At 41.7% G+C, this 18,196-nt stretch overlaps 1 protein-coding gene across 2 annotated transcripts in view; it reads left to right on the top strand.

Moving 5' to 3' along the window:
* ASIC1 (acid sensing ion channel subunit 1) overlaps positions 1 to 18,196 on the top strand; it is a 381,935-nt gene that overhangs the window by 262,468 nt on the left and 101,271 nt on the right. The window contains exon 1 of one of the 2 annotated variants that reach the window (XM_077484305.1): positions 4,567 to 5,488. The exons of the other annotated variant lie outside the window; for it this stretch is intronic. Within the exon in view, the coding sequence (XP_077340431.1) occupies positions 4,901 to 5,488 (588 nt within the window). The 5' untranslated portion in view covers positions 4,567 to 4,900. Of the gene's footprint in view, positions 1 to 4,566; positions 5,489 to 18,196 lie in introns of those variants that run through there. 2 annotated transcript variants of the gene reach the window in all.

Genomic DNA, 18,196 nt, shown 5'->3' with positions numbered 1-18,196 from the left:
ATTCCACATAATAATTATGCTACCAAAATGAGTGTGTGCTGTAAATTGCTTCCAGCATTGTTCCTTTTTCATCTTGCTGAAGGCTACCATTTTGCTGAAGCCCAGAACACCCTGCACAGCAGTAAATCACAAAGCAAAACTAAACCCATCGATTTAACGGTTTCATAAAAAATTACATTCCTGGATTGCTAACTGTTACCTTTTGCGTGTGTCCACAACCAAACTGTCAAACCATTAAATGTCTGGTGTCATAACTGCTCGCATGTTCAGCACCATGGTAGCTGCAGATCAAACAGAAGCAGCTTCCTTGGCTGTAAAGGACAGGAGGGCTTAATTCCACTTTAAGGCTGTCAGCAGATTGGCCATTACAGATTAAGCAGTGCCTAACAATCCCTAAAAATGGTGAGCAACTGAGCATGTGCAGAGCAGGGTGAGACAGTGTATTACTGGATTTTACATAGCTATACTTCTGTAGGGATGTAGTGATTTCCTAAATTCTTTTGATGTTTATTGTGATCTGTTAGTGTAGTGTTAGTCAGCTTAGCTGTGTGCTGGCTGTGCACTCTAATGCCTTGTACATACGGTCGGAAATTCAGACGGAAAAGGTCCAATCGGATTATATTGTCGGAGAATCCGATCCTATGTGGGCTCTATCGGACTTTTTCCGTCGAAAATTCTGATGGAAAAAATTTAAGAGCAGGATCTCAAATTTTCCCACAAAAAAAAATCCGATCAGACTTTTTCCGATCGTTTGTAGAGAATTCCGATCGGACAAAGTACCACGCTTGCGCAGATCAAATTACGAGACCAAAGCTATTGGCTACTAGCCTCAACGTAGTCCTGTTGTAATGAACTAACGTCATCACGTTCCGAAGGATCAGGTTTTACAACAGCTTTGTCCGACTGTGTGTATGCAACGCCAGTTTAGGACAAAATCCGTTGGAAAATATCCGACGGATTTTGTTGTTGGAATGTCCAACCGTGTGTACAAGGCATTAGTGTCCAGTGATTATTCTCAGTCACATGATGTGTGAGTGTTCTCCAGAAGGGTGTGCTAAAGATATTACTGCACATTATAGATATTTAATACCTGGCCAAGCAGCAGGCCTGGGGAGCTTGCTGCGCATGCTGGGAGAACTATTTAATATCCAAGTCACTTGATGCTCTTTCTCTTTCCCTCCAGGGACTTTCCCTGAGAGAATGTCTGTGTGATCCACTTATCTAGGCCTCTAGGCCTTAGGGACCATAGGTATGGAGTGTTGAGGGATCTCCTGTCATGGGAGGTGTCCCTAAGCTGCTGGTTGAGATGAAGTGCTAATGGCCATTGGGGAAGCAAAGCTGCGGTTGTCCTACCACAGGGATGGTGAGTGACCGACCAAGCTGAGAAGCACCACATGAACCTCAACATTACTGTCCTGCCTTGTACCCTAAGGCCCCTTTCACACAGGGCTGTCTGTTTTTGAAGGACTCCGTTTGCTCAGTGGGGATCGCTCGGTTGATCCCCCTGAGCTGGTGGATGACAGGTCCGTCTCTGCTCACTGTGCAGGGACGGACCTGTCAGAGCTCCGCTCTCCTCTATGGGGGATCAGATGAAAATGGACCGCTTGTCCATTTTCAGCCGATCCACCAAACAAATGGAAAATAGGGTTTCCATCCATCTGCATTTAGCTAATGGGTGTGGATCGGATGTCAGCGGACATGTTACCGCTGACATCTATCGCTCTATAGAGATGAATAGAGCGTCCCTTCAGGTCCACCTGAAAAACTGACAGGCGGACCTGAATGGTCCGTATGTGTGAAAGGGGCCTAAGACTGAGAATACACAGGAACCTCAGTTGACCAGGAGACACATTTATGAGATGCATTCCAGCAAGCAGAGTTCGGTGACAGAAGGATTGATATTAGTGAGAAGACCATGTATGGGACCAGAGACAGTCTATTGTTAATGAAACGCTCAGGTATCCTGTGTTACCTCCACCCTCCTTCCCACTTTTCATGCAGGTGCATTACTAAAACATTAAAACATCTAAAATGTATTCAAAGTGACTGGTGCCCTTAATTAATCCACCACCACCTGTAAAAAAGGACTTTCACCCTGAGAAGGAATGTGCCTGGGAGGGACATTTATCACCAAGTAAGTGGGTCTGGGACATTCACATTTACCTATTGGGCACCAGTAGAGCAAAATGTGCCAGGACTGGTTACCAATAGTGTTACACCTGCAAAAGGGGACACCCTGAAGTGATCTAGCAGGACTTAATTTTCTGACTAAAGTTCTGCTTTAAGTTTAAGATAGTCAGTGCATGTGCAGATTTGTTCACATTTGTTCACATTTGTTCGCTGTTGCTAACTGGACACATTACCATTATGTGTTACTGGAATAAACTGACCAACAGCAAGCTAATCCATATATTGTTCTGTATGCAATGCATCTTTGGTTTTACAATTTGTTTACTTTTTTATCAAATTTAATTGTTTACTTTTTCTAAATTAGTTTTTTTTTCAATGCATTTTATTTTTTTCACAATTTATATAACATCTTCTTATAAACATCTAATACAGGGTTAATCCATGATACTGGTGTCATAGAGTTCTGAGATTTTTAAAGAGAGAGCACAGCAGAAGCTGTTTCCTTTCACACTTTCTATGTCTAATTGAAACCTTTTATGCAGCCATACAGAGCAAGGAGCAAGTGGGAGGAATCACTCCTTGACATAACTTACCTGTGTAAGAAATCTGAGCTTCATGCATTGTGATCTGTAAACAATAGACCTTTTCTATCAGAATAAATATGATTAACATGTAAAAAGAAGCCTACAGTTATATTGTATAGCTCATTATCACAAATATGTCACGTACAGCTGCAGTATTTCATTTCTGGCTGATTAAAAAAATGAAATCATGTTTTCAATAATCATATCTTGAACTTTATATTAAAATAATGAAAATGTATACAATAATGCTACAAATCCATTTTAAACAAAGCATAATTGTGTAGTATTTTTTATTCCTTGTCCATGTATTGTAAGGATATATATCATTGTATCTCCTATGTGGCAACGGCTATATGTCCCTGAAAAATGTACTTATTTCTTACAGGTGTAAAAATTGGAAACTTACAAAACCTGTAAAGCTCTATTTAATGAGTTGACTTAGTTTGCACAGACAATATTTGCAGATCAAATAAGTCACTGATTCTAGCATAAAGGCAAGCTAGTATATTATCAGTGAAAGCTCTGTAGCAATTGATACCTTTCAGTGTCAGAAAAATATAATTTAACTATGCGATTAAAGAAACCTTTACATTAGCATTTATGTCAGTATAACATAAATATAGTTGAAAATGATACAAGAAAAAGAGGCGCCTCTAAGTGTAGGAGTGTCAAACAATTTAATGGAAATAAAATTTCAATAAATTGTTTAATACTCCTACACTTAAAGGCGCCTCTTTTTCTTGTATCATTTTCAGCTGTTGCTGGAACCTGTTTCTGTTTTCCATGTTGGTTGCTGCCCTCAGTGAATGTATTTCATAGTTACAGAGTATTGCATAATATACATCTGCTACATGGACTATTAATTGGAGATTGGTTCAATCTCTTTGTATAGACCTTTTTATTAGGTAAATCACTCTTTGGAATGTTGGTTTTGTGCCTTCATTCTGTGTTTTAACATAAATATAGATAAACCATTTGGTTTATTATCTTGGGGATGTACAAACTTGAAGGGTTAGAATGTGAAACCTGTACTGGGCATATTTACCCACTCTATTTGCCCTGGTAACCATTTTCACCAACACTGAAAGTGATGGAAAATCTAAAAGTGATCACTTTGTAGAAATTGAGCATTTCCCTTCAAGTTCTAATATTTCTAGGACAAGAAGTAAAGGGAAATCTCTGTAATTGGACACAGAAATAAAACCACAGCAGAGTTGTTAATCACTGCGCTATCGAAGTACAGTATACTGTATATAGGTTCAAAATCATTGGCATGCTGACATCTTATTTTCTTTTATTTGATAAATATCCCTTAATGGGTTCATTACAGACAGAAAAAGCTAAACTTTGCAGTCCCTTGGTGTCCTGATAGCGGCTTGTTTTATACTTTCCTCTTATCTGTGATAATTATGTAAAGTTTGCAGTTTGTGCATCTCTACCGTTGAGATTCTAGAGATGCAGTCTTCCTAATGCAGCAATAAAGTTGTGATTTGATCTGTCCCCTGGGCTTGTGTAAAATGACCCATAGGACCTTCACAACTTACATTAAGCGCTGCCTGGTAAAAGAAGGGTGGAATCGTTATTGCTTGATGGATGATTGCTCTCCAACAACAATACATAAGATTTTTTTTACCCAAGAAATTCATTGGCATTTGTACCGGGATACTCAACATAAATGTTCCTCGTCAAACAAAACTCTTTTGCCCTTGTCAATTTCAATCCTACTTTGTACCTCTCTGGCTGCTGGGATCTTCATATATTATTAATAACAGCTCTCTTGGATCAGCTTGCTGCTTTTTGCAGAGACAATGCTCAACTACAATCACACAGAGTTAGTTTTCTATCTACCATCTTACCACACAGGAACAGAGAACCTCTATTCTCTGTGGCATCTAAGGTCTATTAGTTTCTAATGGAAAGGAAAGTCAACATCTAGAGGGGCAAGAAGTAAAGAAGATCAGCTTTCAGGCAACAAGATAACAAAAAAAACCCCGCCATACATCGAAGAGATGTCTGCTGTGTGAGTAAAGAAAGCAGATCTATTTTTAGACTAATGCCAACGGAGGGAACCTGGGGTAGCGAGTGGTTATCATTTTATCTGTTTTTCAGACCGCTAACTGTTGTGGGACTTTTATTCTCCAACCAGGAAAACAAAAAACGATTTCACATAGATTTAAAGCTGAAGAATGCCTATACAGATATTTTGCACAATTTCTGTGTCCGCAGACAAAGAGCCTAGAGAAAAGAGAGCCAGTGAAGTTGAACCAGAGCAAATAAACTTAGTTGAGGAAGACGGTGCATTATTAGATCCTGCTGCCTTTGCCAGCAGCTGTACTCTTCATGGACTAAATCACTTTGTCACCGAAGAACCGTGGGGAGTCCGGCGCACTGTTTGGGTCTGTGCTTTCCTGCTTTCTCTCTGTCTCTTCTTGTCTCAAGTTTGGGAACGTGTGGCTTACTATAGGTTGTATCCACTTCTCACTATAATAGATGAGATGGTTTCCAATGCTATGATCTTCCCAGCAATTACTTTCTGTAACTGCAACCACTTTAGAATTACTCAACTCTCCAGTTCGGAGTTACTCTACTTAGTTCCTTTAATAGGCAGCCCAGAGGGTGGTAATGGGAGCTTTGTTACTGACCCATCCCTGGAGTACGGATCAGGTCCATTTGATATGTATGATATCATTGACCGTTCTTCTCACCAACTTAGTGATATGATGTTGGGCTGCCGATTTCAAGGAAGAGAATGCGACATTGAGGACTTTATCCCGGTAAGAAAATGCAAAGTTCCTTCATTTTAAGGGTAGATTAAAAGACAGTCACCTATGTTTCTGTTTAAGGGCACATAAACCTAAAATATTAATTTGTTTGTAAAAATGACCTATGGACAACTTGTGCAAATATCTATGTGAAACTATAGGTGGTTCTTAAACTTTAAGATATTTGAAACAGATTTCCTATAGTTAGCAGAAGTAGGCTATACAGATGAATTTCTGGCAAGTAATTATAGCAATCAGCTCTGTTCTAGACTGAATATATCTAAAATAGCTAATAAAATGATACAGTTAATGGTAGCCAGCTACACAGTAGATGTTAGTATAATTTGAACATTTTGTTCTACTAAAGTGTTACAGTTTTAAGTTAACATCTAATTCCATATATGTTCAGTACAGGCGTATATAGGTTAGCCTATGTTATAGTGTTTTGTACCCTTTGATATACATGATTTAGTTAAAAACATGGTGTAAAAAGTAGCACCAGCAAGTCATAAATTCTATTTTTAAAGTATATTGATGTTAGAAATTTTAATCTGATTTGGTTTCTGTGAAATACTGACCTACACTGTTATTTTAAGTGGTTTTCACCAAAAGTGAGAAGAAAACAAGTGGAATTGTTTTGTAAGATGGTTAAACCAAAAGCTGTATGTAAGATGGTTAAACTATATATATATACATATATATATATATATATATATATATATATATATATATATATATATATATATATATATATCCTTGCAGAATGGCAGTAGAGATAGCAAAAGCCTAGTTGCATACACCATGAGGGGAATACTGGTGCCATGTTGCAAATGAATGAGCTGGCAATTGCCAGGGTTGGACTCTTGTTGGTTCCTAAGCTGAGCTCCGCTCCCCAAGAGAATGGTTAAGGGGTGCACAAATTATAGAGGGTCACAGAAAAGAAGACCTCCTGAGGGTCGTGTCAGAGAGAGCAGCTAAAGGAAAAATTGGTCAAGAGGTACCGAATGTAGTGAGGATAGAAAATAAAGAAACATAAATAGGGGAATCCATAAAAAAAAAAAAAAAAAAATGGTGACCAAGTTATTGTGTAGATTGATAGTCGGAATAAACATTCCTCAACCAGGATTGGGCTGGTAGTATTTATACTTTTTTGTTTGTGCTAATAGAAAAGTTATTTTATATTTTAGATAAAATATAAGAAATGTGAAATCTCAAGACTATATATTTGGGGAAAATAGAATTGATCTATGTTAAAGATATATTTTGTGATACGCATGCAATTTAATTGTGTTTGTCTAGATGTTAAAAATTGTTGAAAAATAAAATATAGAATTAAAAAAAAAAAGTTATTTTAGATATGCAGACTTAGTATTACAGTTTGCTTAAAGTGGACTTATTATTGTTTTTCCCTTCCCCTCCGTTACACAGTTACATACTAAATCATTTTTTGTGGGGGGTTAAATGCCTTTTTTTTTGCAAGACTCTGTCCCGCACGTCCTACTTTCTCACCTAGGCCACAATTGGCGCCACAGAACTCCTGCTTGAAGTCTACTGGGAAACTGAAGTCACACATCCTGGTAGGCTTTGGGACAATCTGCACTGTACTGCATGTGCACCAGGAACTCTCCTCACAGGGGCTGTTCAAAGGACATGGAAGAAACAGTCAAACTCATGGTGACGTCACGTAAAAACATGCCAGCATGGGACCTGCAGTGCTAAGATAGAGCCAAGGCTTAAAGCAGACAGCGCTGGATTTGCTGAGCGGCTGAGTATGTACCCAGCAGTACAAGCAAGAGATATTGGACAGGACTGACACCGAAAAATACTGTGATGGGCATTTTCTAAGGCTGGAGCAGCCAGAATCTTTAGCAGCTGTGCATAGTAAACAATCAGCTTTTAGATTTCATTTTTAAATCTTACCTGAAGCAGCTGCAATTTGAATACATTTTCATAAATATCATTCCCCAACCTGTATGTTGTCAGTCCACAACAGGGCTTAACCTCCCTGGCGGTACGATTATTTCGGATTTTAGGTGCTAAAAGCGGTACAATTATTTTGCATGAAAATTTGGCGTTTTATATTGTAGTCCTGTAGTTCTTAGGAATAACTCTCTTAAATCTGTCCAAACCAGAGTCTAGCAGACATCCCAGGTATAATAAAGTTTGAAAAATGAAATCATAAATTAACCCTTTCATGACTAAGCCTATTTTTGGCATTTGGTGTTTACAAGTTAAAATCCATATTTTTTGCTAGAAAATTACTTGGAACCCCCAAACATTATATATATTTTTTTAGCAGAGACTAGAGAATAAAACGGCGATTGTTGCAATATTTTATGTCACACGGTATTTGCGCAGCGGTGTTTTAAACGCAACTTTTTGGGAAAAGGGACACTTTCATGAATTAAAAAAAAAAACAGTAAAATTAGCCCAATTTTTTTGCATAATGTGAAAGATAATGTTACGCCGAGTAAATAGATACCAAACATGTCACACTTTATAATCGCACGCACTTGTGGATTGACGACAAAGTACGGTACCTAAAAATCTCAATAGGCGATGCTTTAAAAAAATTTTTAGGGTTACCAGGTTAGCGTTACAGAGGAGGTCTAGTGCTAGAATTATTGCTCTCGCTCTGACGATCGCGGCGATACCTCACATGTGTGATTTGAACACCGTTTACATACGCGGGCACGACTTCCATATGCGTTTGCTTTGCTTCGCGAACTCGCGGGGACGACGGGCGTTTTTAAAAAAAAAATTATTTTTTTATTTATTTTATTTATTTTAAAATGACTAAATTGTTTTTAAAAAATAAAAATAAAATGTGATCACTTTTATTGCTGTCACAAGGAATGTAAACATCCCTTGTGACAGTAATAGGTGGTGACAGGTACTCTTTATGGAGGGATCGGGGGTCTAAAAGACCCCCCACCCCTCCTTTACACTTCAATGTATTCAGATCGCCGAAAACTGCGATTCTGAATACCGTATATTTTTTTTAAACCGGCGCCATTGGCAGCCGAGTAAACGGGAAGTGACGTCATGACGTCGCTTCCGTGTTTACTATGAGGAGACTGGAACGAAGCCGTAATTGGCTTAGTTCCAGTCTCCTCATAGTAAACACGGAAGCGACGTCATGACGTCACTTCCCGTTTACTCGGCTGCCAATGGCGCCGGTTTTAAAAAAACCTCCCCAGCGGCCGGAGGCAGCGGACACGGAATCACGGGTAACAGCGGTGGGAGGCGGCGGGAGGGGGGGACGTCCCATCCCGCTCCTCCGGCATAACAGCCGAGCGGCTTTTAGCCGCATTGGTTGTTATGCCTGGATAGCCAATCGCCTGCTGAAAAAAACGGTACCGGGATGATGCCTGCAGGTCTGCGTACGCTCGGCGGGAAGGGGTTAAAATATAATAAATAACTATAAATAATTGTACCAAATAATAATATAACAATGATAAAAATGATTCAATAATGTAATCAAATCAAAAATACTGAAATTTGCTCAGTTGCAGAATTGTCACTGTCATTACTTTTCAATATTTGATGACGGATCTCCCCACAAATCGCTGTCGCTCAATTCTGCGAGTGATTCTAATTTATTATCACTGTTTTCTAGCTGGTCTAAAATAATTTTTGATGTAAAGGGACAGTTTTGGTTGCTATGGACAATCTCCAGTTTCCAGGCATAAAGAACAGTTTTTATTACATAAAACTGCATGCAGGACACTGGGCAGACCACTAGGGACAAAGGGGATGTGAAATATTTACATACAGCAATGTAATCTGTAAGATTACATTATACTGTATGTATACTGTGTGTTTCACTTTTAGAATTTGGCGCCGATCTCCATCCCCGTGCGTCGCAACGCTCGCAGGGAACGGAGCTCGGCTCCGTGATAGATCGAGCGAGACACGGCTCGCTCATACAGCGGGGAGACAACGCTGGATCCGAGGGAGAAGGTAAGTAAACCTCCTCCTGGATCCAGCGATGCGGTCCCGAGTCTGGCTCGGGGTTACCGCTAATGGTACAAAAATTCCACCCCGAGCCAGACTCGGGAAGACTGTCAGGGGGGTTAAGAGCTGAGTGCATTTTTCTTTACTTGCATGGTCTTTAAATTGATAAAACATGAGATAACGTGCATGTGTTGCAGGTATGTGCTGCATACTTTTTTTTTGCCCTAACATACCCTTTAAAGTAGAACTATAGGCAAAACTTTTGAACAGAGTAAGGGAAGGTTATAACCCCTGTAAGATTTATTTTTTCGCCATCTGTGTCCCATTATGGAGATTTCCCTTCACTTCCTGTCCCATAGCAAATTAAGGAAATCCCTTGGGGATCCCTAGGTCACCTGAACTAGAGTCCCCATTAGAATTTTCCCCTCTATTAATTTTCTGGGGACAACCCAAATTTGGGGATTTTCTTTTACTTTCACTTTCAATGATAATGGTGAACATGAGAAATAGAGAGGGTGAATCTCCCTAATGTGGCCACAGGCAGCAATACAAATTGACAACCATTCCAATCTCTCAATTTTCAGGAAGTCAGCTCTGTGATTCAAAAAATGCATCATCTTTTCTGGAAGGGAAGATCTCTTAGAACAGTGATTGCATCATGTCCTATTCTCTCTCTAATTAAATTAAATTAATACATTTATTGCATTTACTATAAATGCAAACCAGTGCGGCTTATCAGTGTCCACCAGTGCCGCCTGTCAGGGACCACCAGTGCCTAATGTCAGTGACCACCATGTCAGGGACCACCAGTGCCGAATGTCAGGAACCACCAGTGCCGCTTGTCAGGAACCTCCAGTCAGGGCCCACGATGTCAGGGACCACCAGTGCCACTTGTCAGGGACCACCAGTGCTGCTTGTCAGGGACCACAATGTCAGGGACCACCATGTCAGGAACCACCAGTGCCGAATGTCAGGGACCCCCAGTACCGAATGTCAGGGACCATCATTGCCGCATGTCAGGGACCACCATGTCAGGGACCATTAGTCAGGGACCACAAGTGCTGCTTGTCAGGGACCACCATGTCAGAGACCACCATGGGACCATCATCTTAGGGACCACCATGGGACCACCATGTCAGGGACCACCAGTTTAAAACTGGGATTACCATCAGAAATTGCTTGGATGACACAGCAGGGATCTTCCACTGTGTCAGGTATAGTATATGATAACACTGGCGGGAGATCAGCCATTGGTGTTCTCACATAACAATACCTGACACAGTGGGAGATCCCCTCTGTGTCATACAAGTAATTACTGATGATAACCCCCCCCTCTGTATGGAGATAGTAGGCGTACAGGGGCGGGGTGCGGCGGGGGCATAGTGGAGGGGTGGTGACTGGCAGGAGCAGAGGAGGAGAAGGGAGGAGAGACGAGAAGGAAGACACCTCCTCCATGGGCGGCACAGACTGGACTACAAGGGCATGCCAGACCACTAGCTGAGCTGAGGAGAGGGATAGAAGCCAGCGGTCTTGCAAACAGGAAGTCAGCAGGCAATAACGTTTTTTCAGCAAGTTCAGCAGCCCATTACAGAGGAACTACAGAGCTCAGAAGAGCACGGATGCCAAAGTTGGTTAAGGTAGGAGATCAGCAACAAGGACATGGAAAAAAAAATTTGGTCGGAGTTCTGCTTTAAGTTATACTTTAACATAATTTCTATTGGCAATTCAAGAATTCCCTGCCAAACCAGATACTGACAAAGCCTATGCTTATAATCACACCGGAAGAAGTAACAAATAAAAGTCCAATTTACTTCTAGTCCATTTACATTGTGTTCAATCAAGCCCTGATGAAGGGGTTGCTTTTGGACCCCTAAAACGCTTTGGATACGCTTTGGATTGTCCCCCTGACTTTTATTGGAGTAAAGTTGTATCTGGACCTCTTAGCAGTAGTGTGACACTTAAATTTCAATTACCATATGGTTGTGTCCGACCTTTGCAGAGAAACAATTGCTCCCACACAAAGCAAAACATGCTGGCATGCTTTTCTACTCAGACTGTGGCTGTTTTCTAAGGAAATCAAACTATAAGACTTGGAGCACCTTTTGTTTTGTTGCATCTGGAATGTATCTAGCTGATTTTAGGCTAGATTTTAGGTTCAGGCTGGGTTCACACTGGTACGACAAACACTCCGACATTGGGAGCTCATGTCACATGATGTGTGAAAATCAATGTTTCCCTATGGAAACCATCTTAACTGATCCAACACAATTGGTCCGGCTTTGAAAATGCTCCCTGCACTACTTTGGTCCGACTTTGATCCTACTTCAGCCCATTGAATATCACTGAAGACAGATCAAAATCGGATTGTCGCCTTAAGCAATCCGACTTGGGCATGCTCTGATCTTGAAGGGTCTTATTCACATAAAGGGGGGCCGAGATCTGGGGGCACCCTTGTTAAAGGGGGCTTCCAGATTCCGATAAGCCCCCCTGCTCACAGACCCCGACAACCAACGGCAAAGAGGTGTCGGGAAGAGGCCCTTTTCCTCATCAACAAGGGGATAAGGTGCTTTGGGGTGGGAGGCACAGGGCGTGCATCCAACTTCAATGAACAGGGATCCGACTTTGATCCCGACAATACCAGGTACTGTGTCTGGTATGAATCTTTAGGGGAACTCCACCCACAATATGAAACAAAAACGGCATGGGTTCCCCCTCCGAGAGCATACCAGACCCTTTTAAGGTAACGGGAACTCCCAAAATCCATACCAGACCCTTATCCGAGCACACAGCCTGGCAGGTCAGGAAAGGGGGTTGGGACGAGCAAGCTCCCTTCCCCTCCTGAAACGTACCAGGCCGTATGCCCTCAACATGGGGAGGTGGGTGCCTTGGGGTCCCCCACCCCAAAGCACCTTGTCCCCATGTTGATGAGGACAAGGGCCTCTTCCTGACAACCCTGGCCGTTGTTTGTCGGGGGTTTGTGGGCGGGGGCTTAGCGGAATCTGGAAGCCCCCTTTACCAAGGGGGCCCCCAGATCCCAGCCCCCTACATTGTACTCCTACCCATTCACTGGAAAAAAGTGTAAAAAATTAAACACAGTACACAGCTTTTTAATGTAATTTATAAAGGCAGCTCTATCATCTCTTCCGATCTCTTCTCCCCTCACCGGGTCTTCTCCACTCTCCTCTGATGTCTTCTAGCCCTCTCCTGTTCTTCTACCACTGTCCGCTGTCTTCTCCGTTGTCTGTTTCTTCACTGCTATCTTCTCGCTCTTTTGCTGGCTGGGTCTTCTCCGCTGTCTTCTCCCTCTGTTCTGAAGTTGACTCAATGCTCTCTCCTGCTCTAATGCCGGGTACTACTTATATTAGCATGGGGCGGGGTCACCAGGTGATGTCACCTGGAGGCCCCACCCCTTATGACGTCACTGCACGGGGCATGATGGGGTGGTGATGTCATAAGGGGTGGGCCTCCGTTGACCCCGCCCCATACCAATATAAGTAGTGGCACACTGCGCACACAGCATTAGAGCAGGAGAGAGCGTTGAGTCAACATCAGAAGAAGAACAAAGCGGAGAAGACCCAGCAAATGAGAAAATAGCAGAGAAGACCCAGACAGTGGAGAAGACAGCAGACAAAGGGAAAAGAACTGGAGAGGGCTAGAAGACATCAGCGGAGAGCGGAAAAGACCCAGAGAGGGGAGAAGAACCGTCAGAAGACGTCAGCGCAGGAGGCAGAAGGATGGAGTAGGAGAGGATGAAGAAATTGGAAGAGACGACGGAGCTGCCTTAATAAATTACTTTAAAAACCTGTGTAATGTGTTTTATTTTTGACATTTTTTAGGTGAATAGGTAGGGGTACAATGTACCCCATACCCATTCACATAGGGTGGGGGGCTTCCAGATTCCAATAAGCCCCCTGCCCACAGACCCCGACAACCAAAGGCCAGGGTTTTCGGAAAGAGGCCCTTGTCCTCATCGATGCGGGACAAGGTGCTTTGGGGTGCCCCAAAGAACCCCCCCCATGGTGAGGGCATGTGGCCTGGTACGGTACAGGAGGGGGGCCACTAGCTCATCCTTACCCCCTTTCCTGACCTGCCAGGCTGTGTGCTTGGATAAGGGTCTGGTATGGATTTTGGGGGGACCGCACGCCATTTTTTTTGGCGTGGGAGTTCCCCTTAAAATCCATACTAGACTGAAAGGGCCTGGTATGTTCTTGGAGGGGGAACCCATGACGTTTTTTTTTTTTTACATTGTGCATGGAGTTCCCCCTAAAGATACATACCAGACACAGTGCCTGGTATTGTTGGGGATCAAAGTCTGATCTCTGTTCATTGAAGTTGGATGCATGTTGGACTTCAATTATCAGGGAAAAATTTGGATCCAAAGTGGTACTACTGTCGTGTCATACCAGTGTGAGCCTGGCCTAAACCAATGGTTTCCTATGCGAGCTGTCTTAACTGTTCTGACACAAGTCGGTCCGACTTGAAAATGGCTCCTACACTACTTTGGTCTGAGTTTGGTCCTACTTCAGCCCATTGGCTATCATTGAAGTTGGATCAAAGTAGGATCCTTGTCCTAACCATTCAACTTGTGACATCCGACATGGTGATTGCAGCAGCAGTAAAAGGAATTTATGTCACACTGGGATTGTTTTGATTGGTCAAAGGACAAGTCAGACTATCATAAAGTTGGGTCAAATTAGTATCCTGTTCATTCAAGGCGGATGGATGTAGGACTGATATCGCAGAGTAAAGTAGGATGACAGTCGTATGACTGTCATGTAGTATCAGTGTGAACCCAGCCTTAAGGTGAACTTGGACCCTAAGACCCCTTTCACCTTTGGGTCGTTTTGCAAGCGCTATCGTGCTAAAAATAGGGCCTGCGACCTGGAAGAGCCCTGAGGGCTTTCACACTGGAGTGGTGCGCTAGCAGGAAGGTAAAAAAGACCTGCTAGCAGCATCTTTGGAGCAGTGAAGGAGCAATGTATACACCGCTCCTTCACCGCTCCTGCCCATTGAAATCAATCGGGCAGCGCGGCTATACTGCTGGAAAATTGCTGCTGCAGCAGAGCTTTGCGATGGTTTTAACCCTTTCTCAGCCACTAGCAGGGGGGTAAAACCGCCCACTAGCGGCTGAATACCGCCAAATAAGTTTGTATTTAAAGTATAGCTAAAGGAGTTTTCTTTTTAGTTAAATTACAGCTGGACTAGAACACCTGTCAGGTTTTTATTGCTGTCAGGTTCATCCTCTCTATTTGTCCTAAATACAATTATCATTGAAAGTGAAAGTAAAAGAAAATCCCAAATTTTGGGTTGTCCCTAGAAAAGTAAAAGAGGTGGTCTGGGGGTCCTGAAGGGATTCCCCTAATTTGCAGAATTTCCTCTCACTTTACATTTTGGTTATGGGACAGGAAGTGAAGGGAAATCTTCTCAATAAGACACAGATGGCAAAAACAAATGACAGGGGTTACAACCCTCCCTTAGTCTACCCAAAATGTTAAAAAAGTTTTGCCTATAGTTCTACTTTAACTGATTCAATAGGTGCCACCAAGAAATTATGAATTGTCCTGCTCTCCTGGTATTATCCTAACTAAAAATGTTCTTTCATATCTAATCAGTTTAACAGAACAGCCAGTCACCGTATGGCTTTTATTAAAAAAAAAAAAAACAATACCTGGAACATGATGGATAGCCAAGAAAAGCTCATACACCTTTATTTGCCTCAACTTTTACTGAAAACAATAACTCAAGTAAAAGTCTTTGCAGTTCCTTTTTTTGGAAATTAACAACTTGGTCCGAATTCCATCCTGCCATTCAAAAATTTCTTTGATTTATTGAATTCCTAATGCCATTTGTAGCATTTTCAGACTTTTGTTAATAATTATTCAGCATTGATATGTACCCCTGCTTAACAAAACTTCAACACCAAGGGACCAGCATTGCAAGAGCATGTAAGATGAAAGTATTCATGTGAGAATTTACTGCTATTAAACATTTATTTATCCTCTGGTATACTTATGGAGGAATAGTTCAAGTTTTCTCAGATGCTGTGCCTTCATAAGAGAGTGCTACAAAGTATGCCGATTCACCACCACATGCTGTAGACAGGATGGAAGTAATCTAATTAACTGTTGTGTTATAAATGGGGATTTTTTTCCAACATAGAAGCTATCATGTGGAGGGGATGTTATTAAACTAATAGTGCTCCACGACGGCAATTCCAAATGTGCAATATATTGTGGAGGATTAATGTTACCTGATGGGAAATTTTACTTTTTAGTATAAAATCATTATATCAAAAGCAGACTCATTATTTGGAGACCTATCTTGATTTCTTATTAGGTGTTTGATGTAATTATGATTCCATTTTATTGCAATATTTTCCTATCCCTTGAATGTGTTTTATTACATTTTTGTATAATTTGAGAGTAGTTCAAAGCAGAAGTTCAGGCAAACAGTTGAACAAGTTAAAATGCATGTATGTGGATTCCTCTATATTTGTAATCCTATTCAGTATTTGTTCTCCTGCCACACGTCATAGCAAGCACAATGGCACCTCTATTTCCTTTTACACTTTTACAGCTGCCTGTGCCACTCTTTTCCTCATTGGGCAATAAAAGAGTAGCATTAAACTGCTGAGGTCCTTCTTGTGTTGCCTAATGAATTCTTCATCCTGCTCTTGGTGTCTGAAAACACATTAGAATGATAGTGCTGTGCAATGCGGTAAAGTTTGATAGGGGGGGGCTTTCTCCCTCTCTGAGCCTAATATCTACTTTGCAAATTACAGATAATTAAAAAAGGGTTCTGGAGGAACATTGGGAGGAGGCCCTGCAGGCAGTGCAGTTTTATTCCCTTAACATTACCCAGTGTTTTTCACAGCTCTATATCCTCCTCTGGATCCACCTTACACCAGCGAGGTTATTCAAAATGGGGATGAGAGAGGACCTCTAGGTACCATGGTGATTTAATTTGCCTTTCATGACGATGTCCTAAACTACACTGCCCTAAACTACACGTTTACTGGAAGGGTGTCCTTGTCAGGGCTAGGCTCAGACATTCCTTCTCAAAGCTGGCTGCTCAGCTGTCGGCTAATTGCCAGCTACTATCTCTCCACAGTGACTCACCTATTGATGATATCCGGCTCATCAGTCCTGCCTACTTAAGCAGTCCAGCTCAGATGATTTCTGCCTTCGCCTTGGTCACATCTCTAGAGATGCTCTACTGTGTTTCTGTTAAAGACTTGCTTGGCTGACATTCCTTCTGGCTCCAGATCCTGCTTGCTGTTCTACTACGCTCATCTCTGGCTCCCTGACGTTTTGGCTTGTCTGACTATCCATTCAGGTTCCTGAACTCTGGCTAGGTTTTGACTACGTTTGTTCTATTTACTTTTATTATTAAACAAGTGTGATTTAACTGTACTTCTGTCTCGGTCTGATTCATGGTTTCTGACAGTCCATAATACACTCAACAAGGTATTTCAGGTTAATATTCTTGAGAACCCAAGCCATGCCTCTTAGGTTTCCTGGACAATCTTCAGGTGGGAGATATTTCTAAACAAGCAATGGTCAGGGCCTTCTTTCAAGACCATAAACTCATTCTTAGACACTGGAAATCTGACCCATCCTCGTGGATTACCCAAATGGGCGATACGTTACGCCTTGAAAAATATATTTACCAACATAGAGGGTGCCCTTGCAAATTTGATAAATTGTTGGATATTTCAGGGCTACCCCCAGTTTATTTAATCTTGAATAGACTACTGTGAACCAACCTTTGCTCTGCACATGTCCTTGCTGCTATGTTGTCTTGGGTTACCTTTGTAGACTCATGGTGTAGTGCCAGAATAGCGGATTTGTCAATATGTGATGTGACATTGTTGAAAGATGGATCTTCTTTATGGTTATATATGCTGTAATTAATCTGGAACATCTAATTTTTTTTATATGTTTTTTTCTAAATAAGATTTCTTTGAGATAACAAAAGGGTTTATAAAGTTATACTAGCTTTTATTTAATATTATTAATATTTTAATATTATGTGGGATTTAAATAGCACCAACAGTTTGTGCAGTGATTTTCAAAATAAAGGGAGTCAGAAATAGTTACAATACAGTTTAAAATGTAAAGATTAAAAGGTCCCTGCTCATTTAGTTTACAATGTAAAAGGGAGGGAAGGTGGTACAAAAGGTAATAACTGTGGGGATAAGCTGGTGGAGGTGGTTGATGTACAGTTTTTAGGTGGAGGCAGGGTAGGCTTGTAAGCGGATATAGAGTGTAGCGGCTTCACCGAGGGAATCACACGTATTGACTTTATAAACCAGGCAAAGTTTATTACTGGGTATATGGTAGTAGAAAGAGTATTTACACCAGTAACGTAAGTAGTTTCACTCCAAGCATGGAGGCATAGATACACATCCCAGTCACTTCTGATTTAAGCGGTAGTTGTATTCGTCTGCACTATAGGCACTTTCCACTGACTGACACAGTATAAAGCAAAGCACACAATGCATATCGTAGAGGCTGATATTCACACATGTTACCCAGTAACAACGGTATTGCTTCAGCAGATGGATATAAGCATCTTATACACTTGTCCCTCCCTCACAGCAAGGACACCGGTTTTATTATACGCAATGAGGAGTCTTTCATCCGACCAGGATTGCTGAATCAGGACTTTGTAGGAACCCTGAGCTATCCCTCACAGGCCGCAACACTCTCCTAACTCTCCCTCACAAGTGGATCTCTGTCCCTGCCTATACACACACGTGTT

This window comes from Lithobates pipiens, unplaced genomic scaffold (genome assembly GCF_037356315.1).
Source record: "Lithobates pipiens isolate NorthernLeopardFrog02 unplaced genomic scaffold, aLitPip1_a1.2 Scaffold_16, whole genome shotgun sequence".
Classification (NCBI taxonomy): Eukaryota; Metazoa; Chordata; class Amphibia; order Anura; family Ranidae; genus Lithobates; species Lithobates pipiens.
This window is presented reverse-complemented; position numbering and strand designations above follow the sequence as displayed.